We start from the raw sequence: 13,885 nt of genomic DNA, 5'->3' as shown, positions 1-13,885 counted from the left end.
ACCATCAGGTTTCTGGGTGGCCTCAGGTAAACTTTGTTAGATAAATTGTCAGAGCTCCGGTGAAGAGAGATGTGCTCCCTAATGTTGATGAATGTTCAGTATGGCATGGCTCTTGTGTGCTTCTGCAGCCGAGGTAAAATGTTTTCTTGATTTTTTTGCAGTTCTACGGCGAAGTACCTGAAAACAGGGTGGATGTGATCGTAGCAAATCTGACGGTAACAGATAAAGATCAGCCCCACACGCCTGCGTGGAATGCGATGTACCGAATGACCGGAGGAGACCCAACAGGTCGATTTACCATCCTGACTGATCCCAATAGCAACGATGGGCTGGTGACTGTTGTGAAGGTAAGAGATGGAATAAGTCAGAGAACATTGCGGGGGCGGGGGGGGGAAATGTGAACTCCTGAGGCCCGCACAAGCCTGGAAAGTAAAATGGATGGGCACCATCTGTCTTGTGGAAGTTAGGCATCCATCTTGTAGAGTGTTTCCTTGCTTATGCAGTCAGTAGTATTCCAACTGATCAGTTTTAAAAATTAGTCTAGGTTGTTGAAAGTGACAGATTTTGAAGCTTTATTTGCCAAAAGATAGGAATTTGTCTGTGAAAAAGCATTTGTTTAGTATTTGTTGCTAGTGTAAAGGAACAGCTTCCTACCTCCTGGCATCCATTAGTAGTCATGCTTGTTGTCTGTGGGTTTTATGTCAACATGTTCCCATTAAGGAACAGATATAGGCAGTCAAGGCACAATCAGAGAGGAAAAAGTGATAGGTGGGAGGCTACTTCTACAAGAGGCTTTTAAAGACTGGCTATTTTTAAAACCTCATTTAAATACCTTTTATGGAATAACCTGTCTGTCTTCATTCTCTAGCCAACATAGCTCTGTGTTGAGGGGTGACTTATTTCAAGTGATAATAACAATGTGGTTCTATAATTAAACCTTCCAGGCAGTAGCCACCTTTCCTCATGGCCCTCTGATAAGTGTCTCATCTCTGAGTTGGCCTGTTCTGGTTTTGGCTGATCCACTTATGAAGTCAAGTGTGAGATGCCAATGTTCCCATTTAGAAATTAAAACACTTGCTTCTTTTTTTTCCCCTCTTCGTTCTTTTCCTCTTTTTTTTTTTTTTTTAATCTTCTCAGTATCTAGGTGACAAAAAGATAAAATTTTTGTACAGCTATAGTGGTAATTCACACTAGGGTTTGGGGTTTTTTTTAAGAACTGTCTCTGTTTTATAACTGCACTTCCCCAGAGGAACCAATTGTTACATTGCATTCCTCTAGCAAGAATTATGTGAGTGTCTGTGCTTTGTAGCACTCCTTTAAGCACCAAGACATGGAAGAGTTGGAAACGTGCCTACGTTTTTTATTGGCAGTGCAATGAGTTGATCTGTCAACCTGTAATGAAGATTGGATTGTCTTTTGTCACTGACTTCTTAACTGTCATGTGCCAACGGCCCCTGTAAGCTACAGGGTTCCTTCAAGTCTAGAATCAGTGTGAGTAGTACAGTGCATAGTACTAAGGTGAATCAGGTCTCAGGGAATGGCCTACCCCTGTGCAGCACGACAGAGGAACTCTAGCCTCAAACTGGTTTTACTCCTTAAGTTGGGCTTCTGGCTCAGTGAGGAAGTCCCCAAACTGAAGGTTGTCTCTACTGTGAAGATGGGAGCTGTAGGTATACCAGAAGTAGGATTAGTTGGGATTACAAAGACTCTTTCTATTGAAACATTAAGGGCATGGGAATCTCTGATTTTTGGGGCTAGGTATGGTCATGATTTTGTTTGAAGGAAACCTTTGTCCTCATAACAGAGAGGCAGGTTTCTCTCCCCAGGAGAGTAGCTCCGCAGGAGGCACATCTGCTCACGCGAGTGCCTGGCACAGAGCTAGGAGTTTCTACATCATTTTCTGATGAAACTTACTTGTTTCCTCAGTTACCTCTAATGCAGTACCAGACAGAGTAAGTTAAATCCAAGAATGACCAGGTTTCTAGCTGTTCTGACTTAAAAACTGCTGCTGCTAAGCAAAACCCTAACCCAGTCTCATGTTGAGGTGTTACATATATTGGTTCTCTTCAGGCTCTCTGCTCATTTTTGAGAAGAGCAGTACAAGTAACGTTTAAAAATGTGCTTTAAAGTAAAAATGTTAGTGTGTGTCCATTGCTATTGTGAGTAAATGTTAATGCTTTCTGCTCTTTGCTTTTCCCAGCCTATTGACTTCGAGACCAACAGGATGTTTGTACTTACTGTAGCTGCGGAAAATCAAGTGCCTTTGGCTAAGGGGATTCAGCATCCTCCTCAGTCAACAGCAACCGTGTCCATTACGGTCATTGATGTGAATGAGAGCCCATATTTTGTTCCAAACCCTAAGCTTGTACGTCAAGAAGAAGGGCTGCTTGCTGGTAGCATGTTGACAACTTTCACTGCTCAGGACCCAGATCGTTACATGCAGCAAACCTCTCTAAGGTCTATATAAACATTTTGCAGTTATCTAACAGTTGGAATGCAATATCCGTGTTACAGAATGGGTGGGGAGCAAAGAGGCTGCATATGAAATGACTGCATTTACCATAGCACACAGCTATATCAATGCCTCCTGTGGCTTTTGTGCACCTCTAAAGAGATTTTTGGCTGTAGAGAAGGTGACCCGACCAGCATTCATAGATCTGTAAACTGGCTCATCTTCTAATGCCAAGTCCCACTCCTTCAAGGTAGAATGAAATTATGCATCTGTGTTAAAGTATACATGGCATCCCAACAAATTCAGTCAGAGCAGACACGTGCTTGTGTGAACTAAGATCACTTGCAGTTTAAATTAACCGGTAATTCTGACACAGCAGCAAAACCACATCAGATTTTTGACCAAATCTGAAGGGATTTCTTCTTATTTATTCTCCAGCAATGCAAAGTGCTGCTGTTGTCCATCTGTGAACTCTTGTACTGATAGCTGTGATCATAATTTGCCAAATGTCTAAAACTATGAGAGAAGAAAACATGGAAATCTTAAAGCATGCTTTCTCATACCTTGTTTAAAACATGGTCATTGACTGCAAAGCTAAGGCACAGTGACTAGCCTTGGGCCAGGACTCGGGTTCCTAGCTCATCCAACAGCTTTTTTAGCTCATATAAAAGAAACTCCAGAACTTGCTTCCTGTCTTTCCTTCCAAAATCAAGGTTCTTGCAATTTTATTTTCCCTTAATTTTGGTTAGTTGTTGCTGATATTTTGCTCATGTCTGGACAGAGCCATTGCAGACATGATAGTGTAAGGACTTACGGATACATGCATTTTTAATGACCTAAGATAGCTTGCACTTGATTAATGTCAAAGGGCAAATTTATCACATAGAATGATGGTTTTGAAAGACACTCCTCTTTCAAATTAAGATGATAAGCATGCAGTAAAACCAGGGCCTCTAAAAAATTAAGTGATATTGGAAGCGTTAGAATAATGCGAGTTAGTGCTGCTCTAATGGTCTTTATCCATTGTTAACTCTCTACTGCTCTTAGTGCTCTGATAAGAGAAAAGTTAATATGAACAGCTCTGTACGTATATAACAAGCAAGAGGGATCCTTAATGAATATTTTAATTGAATCTGAGTATGAATGTTATGTTGTTTATGATAATTGTATGATTTCCTCCAGTTACATGATAAATTACATGGCAGGGCACTTCAAGAATCTTAGTGTAGGACTGGTTTTAATACTTATTTTCAAAAATTTTAGCGATAAGGCTTAGTAATTGGAAATCTGTGAAATATTGTCTTCAAATTCCAAAAATGTGTTCAGAATACAAATTAAAATACTTATATTGTCTTTGTTGTCAATATTTATGTTGGCAGATAAATAACACAATTTGTGGTCAAATACACAGGTACTCAAAACTTTCAGATCCTGCAAACTGGCTGAAAATTGACCCTGTTAATGGACAAATAACTACTACAGCTGTTTTGGACAGAGAGTCAATATATGTGCAAAACAATATGTATAATGCAACATTTCTTGCTTCAGATAATGGTAGGTATCAACATTGTGTATTTTTTCAAAAAGCTTTCTTCTGTGTGGTTGAATGGCATTCAATTTTACCTGAGCAATGTGCTTGGAATAGATGTGTTAGTATCAAACTTATGTGTCAGCTATTCAGGAAATGCGCTGAAAAATAATTCTCTGAGTTTGGAGAAAGGCACTGGCTTAGTTACATTAGTTGAGTTTACAGAAAACTGAAAAAACCTGCACAGGAGTGCAGTAGGCTGAGTGAATGCACAGCATGAGTGGACTTTATCAGGAGTAATGTGGTAAGGGAGGGGTATTTTTCCAACATTCAGACTACAGCAGTACAGAGGAAAAAGTGTCTTTTCATTGTCAGTTTGTTAATGACAAGTAACAATCTCTGCTCAGAAATGAGTCCTTTGATTTTGGCTGGAGTGCTGTACTGTTCATAGCTGATACCAGAAAGATGGGCAGGTGCGGTTAGGAACTTTCTTGCATTAGAGAGGAAAACTGAAACACTGGGGCTATTTACCTTGGAGAGAAGACAAATGGTAACATTTTGCAAACTGTAACAGTATAACAAAGCTAGATCAACTATTTCTATCCTTTTGGCTCTGTTCTGGAGAAAAATATTAAATGGAAGATTATGGGGGGGGTGGAGGCGGAATAAGAGCCATTGCTAATTATACTGAAAAATTCAGTGCCACATGTTAATATAAAAGTGTGACTTTAGCAAGGTTTACAGAAGCATCACACATTCGATATGGATAGCAAGAATATCTAGAAGTAGTGTGCTGAAAGTCAGTATTAAAAAGAATTTAAATAGCACACTTCTGGTAAAGGGTGATCGTAACTCTTCAAAGTTACAAAATAATTTCTCTAGAGGATAACCTATGCCAATTTTGCACCTTTTTCTTTGAAGCATTTGATGTGGAGAACGGGCTGTCTGGTCAGTAAAGTGGTTGGGTCCCTGATCCATGCATCTGCAGTTACTTGCTGAATTTTGCCAAGCAGGGCGTTTTTTTCCTCAGAACAGACTACATAAGAATTTGAGTGTTAGCATGAGCAGTGACAGTGTTAGATTGGCTTGGTATAGACAGAATCCCAAAACTGATGTGAACGTTTGTACATGGCAATTGAAAAATGTTAGTATAGTTTCATTTAAGTAACTTTGCAGTTGGAAACAGGCTCAATACCATTTTCTTTTCTTGAAGGAATTCCCCCGATGAGCGGAACTGGCACACTGCAGATATACCTGCTGGACATCAATGATAACGCCCCCCAAGTGAACCCAAAAGAAGCCACAACTTGTGAAACACTACAGCCTAATGCTATTAACATCACTGCTGTAGACCCTGACATAGATCCAAATGCAGGCCCTTTTGCCTTTGAGCTGCCTGACACACCTGCTAGTATTAAGAGGAATTGGACCATTGTTCGAATTAGTGGTAACTAACATTATAGAAATGTTAATAATTTTAAAGAAACTATCGCATATGCATTTCTGTGTTTTACTTTGTTGTTATTTCGCAACGTACATGAATTTGATTAGTATGAATAGGAAAGCATGTTAGTGTAAGTTCCCCAAAGAAAAAGAAACTTTAAGAGAGAAAAGGTGTTCACAGTAATAAAGTAGTCTGTTATCCTGAGTGTCATGTTTAACAATAAGTTAATGCAGAGCTCAAAGATGAGCTATTTTTGCCAATACAGTTTTAATCCCACATGAGCAGTACATTACTTGTTAACAAGTGCCTTATTTTCACACACAGGTGATCATGCCCAGCTCTCTTTAAGGATCAGATTCCTGGAAGCTGGTATCTACGATGTGCCCATAGTAATTACAGATTCTGGAAATCCACATGCATCTAGCACTTCTGTGCTGAAAGTGAAAGTTTGCCAATGTGACATAAACGGAGACTGTACTGATGTTGACCGGATTGTTGGCGCAGGTCTGGGCACTGGTGCCATCATTGCAATTCTGCTTTGTATCATCATCTTGCTCAGTGAGTAGATAGATCTCTTACCCTAACTCTTTTATTCTTGTTTTGCAAGTAACATCTTGTTTTAGACCCATGTACCTTGACAAAGATGGAGGAGTGATTAAAGACCCAAGTCCAAGAATTGTTGCTGCATAGTTTAATGTCTTGGACAAGTATGAAAGCTTTCTGATGGTAAAGGATTAGAAGTCTGTGAGACAGATCCTAACTAGCCCTTGCAGGGCAGTCAAGCCCCACAGTGCATTTGTGAAAGAGATTCTCCATCTATGCCGATGGGCACTTGCTATGTTACGTCAGTGAGTGACCAGGTTGAAGATGTGATTAGCCCCTAGACATCTCTTCTCTCTTGTGCTACTGGTACAGTGTGATTTGACACCACCCACAGCAGGTATCAGTGCCTTTAAGGAGTGCTCTGGTGTTAGTGCTGTTGTGCTTCAGACTAATGCAAGTAGGCTATTTGATGATTTTGGAAAGTAATACATCACAGCCCTTCATATGAGACCCAACAAGCAGGCAGCCATGCAGGAACAGAGATGTGTATGTTTGTTTAAGTACTACATAAAACTGTGCTAGTATTTTATTTTTGTGGCAAGTGCATTCAATAAGGGAAATGACTAAACATCATGACTAAGTGTCTGTCCAGTGTAGTAAATTAGATGCTAGCTCTTCTACACATCATGGTTAACTGATTTCTGATTGTGGTGGAACACAAGTAAGGGATTAACCTGTTAAGAGTATACTGTGCACCAGTCCAGAACATATAAAATGATGAAAAGGAGTAACTAAAAAAAAAAAAAAAAAAATTTAAAAAAAAAAGTATTTGAGCCTAGCTAAGCCCATGGCTGTACAGATGCACAGTACAATTATTTTCTTGATACAAGATACTCTTAAAATGTTAGGTATTGAATTAACAAAGCCTTATTGAAACTATCAAAGATATTCTTCATATATTGACATTCTAGATACATTGGAATTTCTTTCCATGAAGATGGTTGTAATTGGAAACATGGCTATTGTAGGAGAAATTAATTTACTCACGTTTCTTCTGTTTTGTTTCTCATCCAGTTTTCTTTAACAGCTTCAGTCTGTAAACAAACAGTATAACTTGAAATTGTTGAGTTTAAAAATATATATAGCTCTAAATGCCACTGCATTTTCATAAACCTTGCGTTGTCTTGCTTCTAAACGTAAATCTAAACTTAGGCAACAATGTAGTCTGTTCTCATGGACTGCTGAGCCATATGCCAAAATAGCCTAAGCTTGGTGATGTCGAAACAGCAGAATTACTTAAACGATATAAATTGTGATATATTCTTGGGACATAGGAGAAAAAAACGGAAATAACGTAATCTTTCAGAATTCTTGCCACAACTGGAGAGATTTCCTTCTGAGTCCACTGGTTTATGAAGCTTGGTCTTTCTTCTCATGATGAGTTTATTATTTTGCAGATGCAGAATGGATTTGTGGCTTATGATCTTGAATATATGATTGATTTCCAAATCAAATGGCCTACAGTAGCCTGAGTTTAAACATCTCTTGCTTAAGCTGCCTTCTATGAAATTTTTTATTTAAAAATAACCCAAAAAACCTGAACCGCATCCAGAGCAGTCAAAGCCAACTTTCTTGGCTTTATTCTTTTTTTAAATCTTGGTGTTAAATTTGTACAATATTCCATGGCTGTACTTCAGAATAAAGATGTGATTTTTTTTTATCTTTGCTTTTTGCAATGTAGTTTTAGTTTTGATGTTTGTGGTATGGATGAAACGCCGTGATAAAGAGCGTCAGGCAAAGCAGCTCTTGATTGATCCCGAAGATGATGTGAGGGACAACATTCTGAAATATGATGAAGAAGGTGGTGGAGAAGAAGATCAGGTGAGGAATGATTAAAGTTTTTTAGGTATAGATTTGCACTTCACTCTGCACTTCATCTATTTTGTTCCCATTGACACGTTATGATAGGTAGCTAATTTTTTAAGGAAGGAAGTAGTGTTTTAAAAACCTGAAATACAACATTGCTTTCTCATGTTGTTTTTTGCAGTTCCAGAAATACCAATTGCTTGCCTTTTGGATGAGATGTAAAACCAGTATCTTGTCCACTTACAGTCATGGCATTCCGACCATATGCCGACTAAGGCTGTTATATTTATATGAAAATTAACATCCACTCTCATTGCAGTCTGTAAACCTTCTCCATTCCTTGTCTGGGATCCTGTTGTACAGAAGTGCAGAGTGCCTAATATATTCTATTCCAAATATGACCCTTTTTTGGTGGTAGGTGAATGCCTTTCTAGATATACAGTAATGCTGGCTATTGACAGATTGGCCACTATGGGGATTTCACTTTGGGAAGTATTTATGTTTCAAGTAGCTGTCAGGGCACATCTATGTTTATTCAGATACCTTTCCAGGCAGGTGCCATATGCATTTACTCTCACATCACTTCTGGTTGAACCACTGCTGATATGTCAGAGGACTAGGAGTGATGTGTATATGCTAAGCATAGCTTCTTTTTCCCCTCTTTCTCCAAGTTAGTGAATTTCGAAGCAGTGTGATTTCCTTCCTTGAGAGGAGGTTTATTAAGTGCTTTATGAACATGACAAACAGTATATTTATGCACGTTATTAGTGGTATAAGTAAGTGTAATAATTGCAAAGGGAACAGCGCATATAATAGAGCCTAAGAAGTTTTCCAGTAAAAAGCCTTGAAAAATTAAGTGTAATTCTTCCACACATACCCAGTCACAGTCATTTGGCATGTGAGTTATCTGAAAAGTGGTTCCCTTCGCTGGTACAGACACTTATAGCTTCTCTCTGCTCATTTGTTGGTTTGTCTGAAATTTGTGTTCTCTTTAATAATTTTTATGCTTTCCTGCATTTCCCCAAGTACTGTTCTTACTTCCTGGCTTTTCTACATAACTTTCTTCTTGAGCAATAGGAAACTTCAGTTTATGCAGTTTTGGAAGATCGCTTATGTTACTAAATAAATTGAAGACAACTTTTGAGTCTACATATGTATTCCAGTTGTTCGTACACAGATAGTTTGAGTACAAGAATTGCATCCTGTTTGTGCATCTGTTACTGCACAAAAGACTTACAAGCTTAAAAGACATGAAGAAGACAGTCCTGTGAGAACTGATTTTCTAGTTCACATATCCCCAGCTCTTGTTCACCCACAATTCTCTGGAGGATCTGTTGAGCAATTTTCATGTGGTTTTGATTTTTAATTATTGTCCACACAACTCTCAGGACAGAGACAGTAACATTCTCAGAGTATCTACTGTTCATTGGGAAGTCATAGGTGATGCTAGAGTAATGTTGGGAGAGTTTGTGCTGCAGATCAGAAACTTCAACCATTGTTGTAACAGCATACAATGAGAGTAAAATAATAGTTTAAAAATGGTGCTGAAGTCTGTCCACCTTGTACTATGCTCCCCTGCAGTGAACGTGTTGTCTTTGTGAGAGGTATAGTCAGGGTATTGTGGCAGGAGGTAAAACTGTGTGAATGCCGTAGAGATTAGCAGGATGTAAACCATCCATAAATGCAGTCTTTCACCAGCAGTGAATGAGCATAGTGCACGCGATGAAAGGAAAAACTGTCAATGGGTGGAGTAGCAGTAAAGTGGTAAGAAATGTGAAATTAGGATCGTTTCCTCTCACAGTGAGCAGAGGAAGCACCTTGACACAGGGAGGTTTAAGGGCTTTATAGAAAATTGAATGATTTTTAGCCACAAAACCCCTGCTTGCTTTCTTAAGACAAATTTTAAGGCCACTGTTGCAAATTAATTATCTTAGCTGCCAGCCACGTACTTCAGGTACAGCGGTCCCTTTCCTGATTCATTGAGCAGTAGACCATAGTGTCTGAGGGTCTAAAAGGTTTTTATACACTCCAAACATTACAAACACTACAGGAAAATAAAATAAAAGCTTATACAAAGTATAGCAAGCTTTTATAACCACTTCTGTAGCAAGAGTTTTAGACCACTGGGTAGGCAAGAAGGGGGTAGATTCTCCCACAGCTCCAAAGTTAGGAATCTGTTCCTGTCTAGAATGCCTGAATAAGAGAGCACAAACATTTCATGTAGGCACTTAATTTTCTATCTACAGTGGATGATAGAAGTAAGCTCTGTCTGGCTTTTCAGGGAGATTATTTTACTTTAATTTGGTTTGATGTTTTGTAAAATCTAATTTCTGCCCGTGTTTAACTAGATGATAATAGTTTCCTGGTTCATTTGTTCTTGGTTCCCTCCTTGCCCCCCTCACCTCTTGTGCCCAGAGGAAAGAGGTAGGATTATGTTTGGTTGGGGTTTATTTGCTTTTGCATGCATTTCATGTGAGATTTAAGAACTTGGAATGCTAAGCTTTTGAAACATCCCAACAAGTTCACTACAAGTAGTAATCTCATTTTTGCACACCATAGCTTAGCAAAATACTGTACAAGCAAAGCTGTGTGCAGAACATCGTGGGCAAAAGATGGCGGCCATAAAGATCTTTGCATTTTTGTCAAAGTAAGTGTTAAAGTGTTCCAAAAAAGCATGAGACTACCATCAAAAATCTATTTTCAGAAGGAAGTTTCATAGGGTAAAACTGCCACTGTTCTATTAAAATCAAGAAAAATTATTTCATGCTAACCTTGCATCCACAAGTCATCAGAAAAGGACAGAGGAAAATGTTCTACATCAATATTAACTTTTTATGGAGCACTCTCCCCAAAACCATCAGGATTGATTGAACAAGAAGCTTTGGTAGAAGGCAGTGCGCAAGGTGACTCAGAACACAGAACCATCTAACCCAGGGTGCATCTCATGCAGCAAAATAGAAGGGAATGCTCAAAGCTTCATGTGAATCTCAGTCAAAACAATATTTTAAAAGCTTCGGATATTTTTATAATGTACCTTCTAAAATTAATTATTTCTATTTATAGCAAGCCAATTACTTAGGCTTTTTTAAAATCACCTGCTTTTCTTGATGAATACTTGAAGACTTACCGTGTGTGGCCTCATATTTTTCTTGTTTATCCCAGATGCTTAGGTGAGTTGAAGATATGTGGTGGGTAGGACTTGAAGATAAGTGACAGAACTTTAGGAGTCGTTGCATCCTCAACCAAACTACTTTTAGACTTGTGGTTTCACTCTTGGAGTAATTTATTTATTTAAGAGGGTTTATTTATTTGGAAGCTATGCAGTTGGGTTTCTTGGCTGTCATGGCAGACCCAGAAACTCCTAAAGCATGCTTGGAATGTTCCTTTCAAACTGTTTGTACATGCTATCAGAGTAATGTCTCCTGCAACAAATTTGATGAGTTCCAAATTCCAGCTAGTTCCTCCGAGTCGTAGCAGCTGTCAACCACAAGGTGGAATTCCTGCTTGGTTTGGTGTTTTGGTTTGGTTTTTTTTCTCCTGTGCTAGCATTTCCAAGGAGTTATGATGTGAAGTCTGTCATAAAAGAGCAGTGTACTCCATCGTGAAGCTCTTCTGTTAATCCCATATGAGGCCATCTTGGCCTGCTTTGTTCACTCTGACAGACTGAATGCTTGTAAAGAAAATTGAGGTTCTTGAATGATTCATAGTCTTCCTCTAGCCTGACATGATGTACACAGGGTCGTGTGATCTCCTCAGCAGCTGAGAAAAATGCTTTTAATTCCCTCAGCCAGAAAAGCTCTTGAGCTGTGGGCTGTAACTGAAGTCAGCCGGCTCCCCACTGAAGAGCATTAACACCAGAGATGTTCTGGGCTTTTTTCACCTAAACTTCTGTTTCTCAGGAATACAGGCAGAAAAACTAGCTGTGAAAGCACTACTGCACTCCTTTTGTTCCAGGCAGAAACTTTTTTTTGTGGTTGTTGGGAAAGATCACTAGCAGACGTTGGGGACAAGGGAGGAAGAAGAGGAGGCAGATAGTATTCCAGATAGAAAGTCTGGGACTCTTCTCAGGATTTTGTTTAATATTTGCTAGTTTTAACAATTTGGCTACCTGACTTATGGCAGCTGGGCCATGAGATGCTTCGAGTCAGCATCATACCACAGAAGTCAGTGGGACTGGTTTGGTGACTGGTTTGGGGAGGGGGGATGTATGGTGGAGGTTGTTTGTTTTGTTTAGGTGTTTTTTATTAGTGGCATCTGAACCTTAACTCGGCAATTGGGGTAGGGGATGGGAGGCACTACGGTTTGCTATATTCTGAAATAGATGTTCCTAGTTTATGTACAAATTATGAAGCTGGTAGTGATTGTCTTGATTATTAGCGGACCACATGATCTAGAGCTTGTAGCTGTTTAGCAGACAGGAGGTGTGAGATACAAATGACAAAAATTGTCCCCTGACACTGTGTGCTCTCAACTTGTAACACTATTGTCAGTTCTAAATACCAGAACCTCGTGTTGGCTTAGTGTTAAAGCACTTAGCACATGTCTGCAGCATAGTTCACGCACATAGCAGATCACAACCCATAAGCATCACTAATTCATTTTCATTGCATATCTCAGACCATTCGTGTGATTTACATCGAGGCAGTGGGGGCTCGACTGGGATACGTGCAGCATATGTCAACCTGATAACTGTGATATTTTTTTTTCCATTTAATTCCTTCTGTATACATCTTATCGCACAAGATGATCCTCTCATCTCCTTTGAGCCCATTTCTTTAGTGTTTTCTGAATTTTAGTAGTACTTGCTCATGCAGATGGTCCTGTTGAAGCAAGTTGCCTGAACAAGTGCATGATGTGCTTTGAGAGTATCACAGATCAGCTGTTTTGAACCTGTTTTTTAGTTTTGCTCTCAGATCTCTTCAGCACAAGAGCTTCTATAACAATGATTTTACTATTATTCCTAAGGATTCTGTGTATTCCTTCCTACATGACCTTTTCTTAACAAGAGTGTTCAGACATTAGTCAATAGCTTGCTTTTTGTCATGTTCTATTATATGTTTATATAGAGAAAGAAAATAATAGCATTTATTTTAGAGGTGATAATAGCATTAAAAATAAAAACATAGTGGTTTCTTTTTATGTGTGCAGGATCTAAATTCTAAGCAGAAATTGCTCCTTTATAGAAAGGGTAGCTTAGTTCGAGCATTTGTGTGTTATTGATAAAAATGAATTGAGTGATCCTTTGGATTTTTTTGTTTGGTTTTTTTTCCTATTGTCGTAACTTTCTGTATGCCTGAATCTTAAGGTTACATTGGTCTTGTGTGCTGGATCTTATCATAATCTCTGTTGTAAACATGACAATGATCCTTACCTACTCTATGAACTTTATAAATCCATTTGGTGATATTTTATTTTCACCACCCTATCTAAGTGCTATTCAGATCATTTACTCTCACTTTCTAACCTTTATTTTGCATTGCATTAAGATTGAACATATTTTATGTTTATAAATTGTAATCATAATGAATGAAATAACTGTTGCTAAGATATCCCTAGGAATATGCAATATTATAATTAGAAGGTAGTTATTTTGGGGATTGTGTTTGCTTACTAAGACATTAACTTCATTTTTTGAATGAGTGACTCATGCAGTACTCCTGTGGAGGAATTACTGTCGTTCCTTGGTGAATCTTTATCGCATCATACAAAAAGTAACGTTTCCATAATTCCATTACAAAATTGTTTTGTGTTTTATTTTATCCTATCTAGAACCTATGCCTGTTACTGTGTTTTATCTGCAGCTGGAGTTTAACTTTCACCTTTTTTATTACTAAAGAAGATAAGGTAGCATCTTGTTTATCTTAAAAATTATTAACTTGTAATACTCCAGATGCATCTATAATAAAAACAAATGGGAAAAGCAGTATCGCAGAAAGTAATCAAAAAGTGAGTGGCAAATAGAGAGCAACTGTTAGCACAGACATTTTAACTAGCCTCCCACCTGCAGCCTACATCTAGTCAGTTCTCCGTGCTTTGCTTTTTTTGGAGTCCC

The 13,885-nt window shown here is 38.6% G+C and overlaps 1 protein-coding gene across 1 annotated transcript in view; it reads left to right on the top strand.

Annotated features, from left to right (window-relative positions):
* CDH2 (cadherin 2) overlaps nt 1–13,885 on the top strand; it is a 117,435-nt gene that overhangs the window by 89,725 nt on the left and 13,825 nt on the right. The window contains exons 9-14 of the mRNA XM_049825493.1: nt 162–347; nt 2,201–2,457; nt 3,864–4,006; nt 5,194–5,427; nt 5,749–5,982; nt 7,709–7,848. Coding sequence (XP_049681450.1) covers nt 162–347; nt 2,201–2,457; nt 3,864–4,006; nt 5,194–5,427; nt 5,749–5,982; nt 7,709–7,848 — 1,194 coding nt within the window. The remainder of the gene's footprint in view (nt 1–161; nt 348–2,200; nt 2,458–3,863; nt 4,007–5,193; nt 5,428–5,748; nt 5,983–7,708; nt 7,849–13,885) is intronic.

The sequence above is a fragment of the Accipiter gentilis genome, chromosome 2 (assembly GCF_929443795.1).
Source record: "Accipiter gentilis chromosome 2, bAccGen1.1, whole genome shotgun sequence".
Lineage (NCBI taxonomy): Eukaryota > Metazoa > Chordata > Aves > Accipitriformes > Accipitridae > Astur > Astur gentilis.
Note: the sequence above shows the minus strand (reverse complement) of the source record. Positions and strands in the feature narration are given on the sequence as shown.